The following is a 2,648-nucleotide window of genomic DNA, read 5'->3' as shown; positions in this document are numbered from 1 at the left end:
ATCGACGATCGATAATTGATCGTTAAGAATTTCGTCGATCACGTTAATTTGTTATCGATTAATCTAATGCAATTTTTTTTATCTAATTCAGGTTGCCTGAGTCTTGAAGCAATTAAATGAATTTCACTGTGTGGCAGCAATTAAACATTTTACCACCAGGGTGCAATATTTGACACCATACTCGGTTATCTGTGATCTTCCGTTTTGATTTCAAAAGAATAATCATGAAGAGGTCACGGCGAAGTGTGGCGTGGGACCATTTTGATTTAAAAAGCGAAATAGTTCACTGCAAACATTGCGATGCCGTGTATAAGTACAACACGGCCACGTTTAGATTTAAGCAATAAGCCCCGCGAAGAATAAAACTGTTACTCTTACTCCATAAAAATATTAATTTTAATATTAATTTTATTCATAAAATAAACAACAAAAAAATACAACGTTTTCTGATTATTGATTCCCCATCATATATTTATACAGATTGAGTCTGGTGAGTTTGTGTCATTCGCCCCCATGATCTCATCAATGCTGGACCCTCGTCACAAACACCTGGGCTTTCTTACACCAACACAGAGACTGGCTGCTAATGTGAAACTGGTTGAACTGGGAGAGGCGGTGGGGACCGATAGGGCGGCTATCCAACAGGCTGGGGGAGTCGAGGCTGCGTTGTCTGACACGGACGAGGGGAGCGCAAACACTGAAGTCGCGACCTCCCAGTCATCTGCTATGGCACAACTCCTTGGGGATCACTATACCACTCAATGCGAGGCTGGCATCGAAGCAGAACTTCAGAACTTTCTGAGGGAGACTCCCCCACCCCTGAATTGCACACCTACAGACTGGTGGAAAGTGAACGGAATAAGGTTCCCCGGGCTGGCCAAGTTAGCGCGGAGGTACCTGTGCATCCCGGCAACGTCAGTCCCCTCAGAGCGGGTGTTTTCGGCGGCTGGACTGACGGTCACCAGGTTGCGGTCGCGTCTGACCCCAGATCATGTCAACATGCTTATATTTCTCAACAAAAATCAGTAGACTGGTGCAGAAGTTGTATGCGAGTTACTAAAGTTAGTTATTTTTCACGAGGCTTTAAGTAGCCTAATTTGTTAAGTTAGCCTAATTGTTAGGAAGGCTAATATCTGGCCCTTTCTTCTGGCTTGGATAGTTTTGAGTTACATTTTGACAAAACCTGTCAGATCTAAGTATTATTATGTTTTTTGTTTAAGTTATTGTTTAACATGATTCTTTTTTATTATTATTATTTTGGAACAAATGAGGTCTCTGTTTAAGAACGCCGGCTCGCAGCTGCAGGTTCCGCTGCTTTAGAGCACCGCATATGCACGCGCATATATGTTCGGTTTGCCTAACTGAACGTAGTTTAACTGTCTGCCACAAGTTGATCTTGTAATAAAGGTCTCATCGAGGAAAAACTCGCTGTATTTTTGTATTCATTGCATTTTTGAATTATAAAAGTTAAATAATTAATTTTATTATAAAAATATTAATGATTAATCGATAGTCGATCGTTAATTCTCCCGACGATCGACTAAGAAAATTTAATCGAATGCCCATCCCTAGCCCATACAAGTAAAAAAGTCAATGGGGCCCAAATTAACACAATTTGACTCAATTAACTTTCATTGTATGGCTAAAAAAAAACATTTTTGCTCCACAAAACAAAGCAAGTCATACAGGTTTGGAACAACATGAGGGTTTTCATTTTCTTAATTGTTTACCCACAATGCCAGCATTTCCACGAGCTGTGTTTAGGTACCAACTTCAGTAAAATATCATGCCTACCCATTAGCCTCCCTTCACAGTAATTACAGTCTCCTCTTACTTGCTTGCCCCCATTGACAGAGGCACAGTTCTCTCCTGTATTAATTCATGCTGCGAGTGAGGGGGTTGTTTCTGAGAGAATGAAAGGCTGGCTGTCACTGGCCTCTCGGCAGTGTCATGGTTCTGCTTGTGCGAGCCTAAAGATCAAGGCCGGGCTTTGCTAATCTGCACTGGAATGCATCCGATTAATAAATCTCGACTTGAAAGACCTTACATGAGTCAATCAAATGTTATTGTGTGAGGCGTGGATGAGTGTGAGGATGTTAAATGTTTGAGGACTTGTAGAAGATGTGGGGGTGGGACAGGGACAGAGAAAACATCATGCGAAAAGCTTTTAGCTACCAAATGCTGAATTGAGTTCTTAGCACTAATTAAGTCTAAAGGCAAGTTGCAAAAAGCATTTCAACTTTTTTCTAAAGGTGCATCAGTTAAAATCAAGCAGGCCTGGACATTATCTATCTATCCTGTGGTGATTGTCCACTACATAAAGTTTGTACAAATAGGCCTTTTATATAACCACTTTTTGCTAGCTGTGTGCTCAGCTTTTAACACTCAGCTTGGACCAACATCCATGAGCATTAACAACATACATACGAAACAGACTCATTCACATCACTAATGTAAATTGCTGAGACACAAGGGAGAAAAATCGGAGGTTTCCCCCAGCATAGCTCGAAACCATTAAGCAAGGTCAAAAGATAGCACTTATTATCTTCAAGGTACAGCTGGAGCTTTAGTCCACAAGCATGTTTATCTATTATGGATGTTACAGGGAGAGGCCGACATGTCACTCTACACATACAGTGCAGCTCAAG

At 41.2% G+C, this 2,648-nt stretch overlaps 1 protein-coding gene across 1 annotated transcript; it reads left to right on the top strand.

The window, feature by feature from the left end:
• Positions 1 to 421: 421 nt before the first annotated feature.
• LOC107690405 (zinc finger BED domain-containing protein 1-like) lies at positions 422 to 1,422 on the top strand. Its single transcript, XM_016488738.1, has one exon. The coding sequence runs from the start codon at positions 514 to 516 to the stop codon at positions 1,027 to 1,029; it is 516 nt and encodes a 171-aa protein (XP_016344224.1). The 5' UTR covers positions 422 to 513; the 3' UTR covers positions 1,030 to 1,422.
• The last annotated feature ends 1,226 nt before the right edge of the window (positions 1,423 to 2,648 follow it).

The sequence above is a fragment of the Sinocyclocheilus anshuiensis genome, unplaced genomic scaffold (genome assembly GCF_001515605.1).
Source record: "Sinocyclocheilus anshuiensis isolate Anshui unplaced genomic scaffold, SAMN03320099.WGS_v1.1 scaffold609, whole genome shotgun sequence".
Classification (NCBI taxonomy): Eukaryota; Metazoa; Chordata; class Actinopteri; order Cypriniformes; family Cyprinidae; genus Sinocyclocheilus; species Sinocyclocheilus anshuiensis.
The sequence above is the reverse complement of the archived record's forward strand: the minus strand, read 5'-3'. Positions and strand labels throughout refer to the sequence as shown.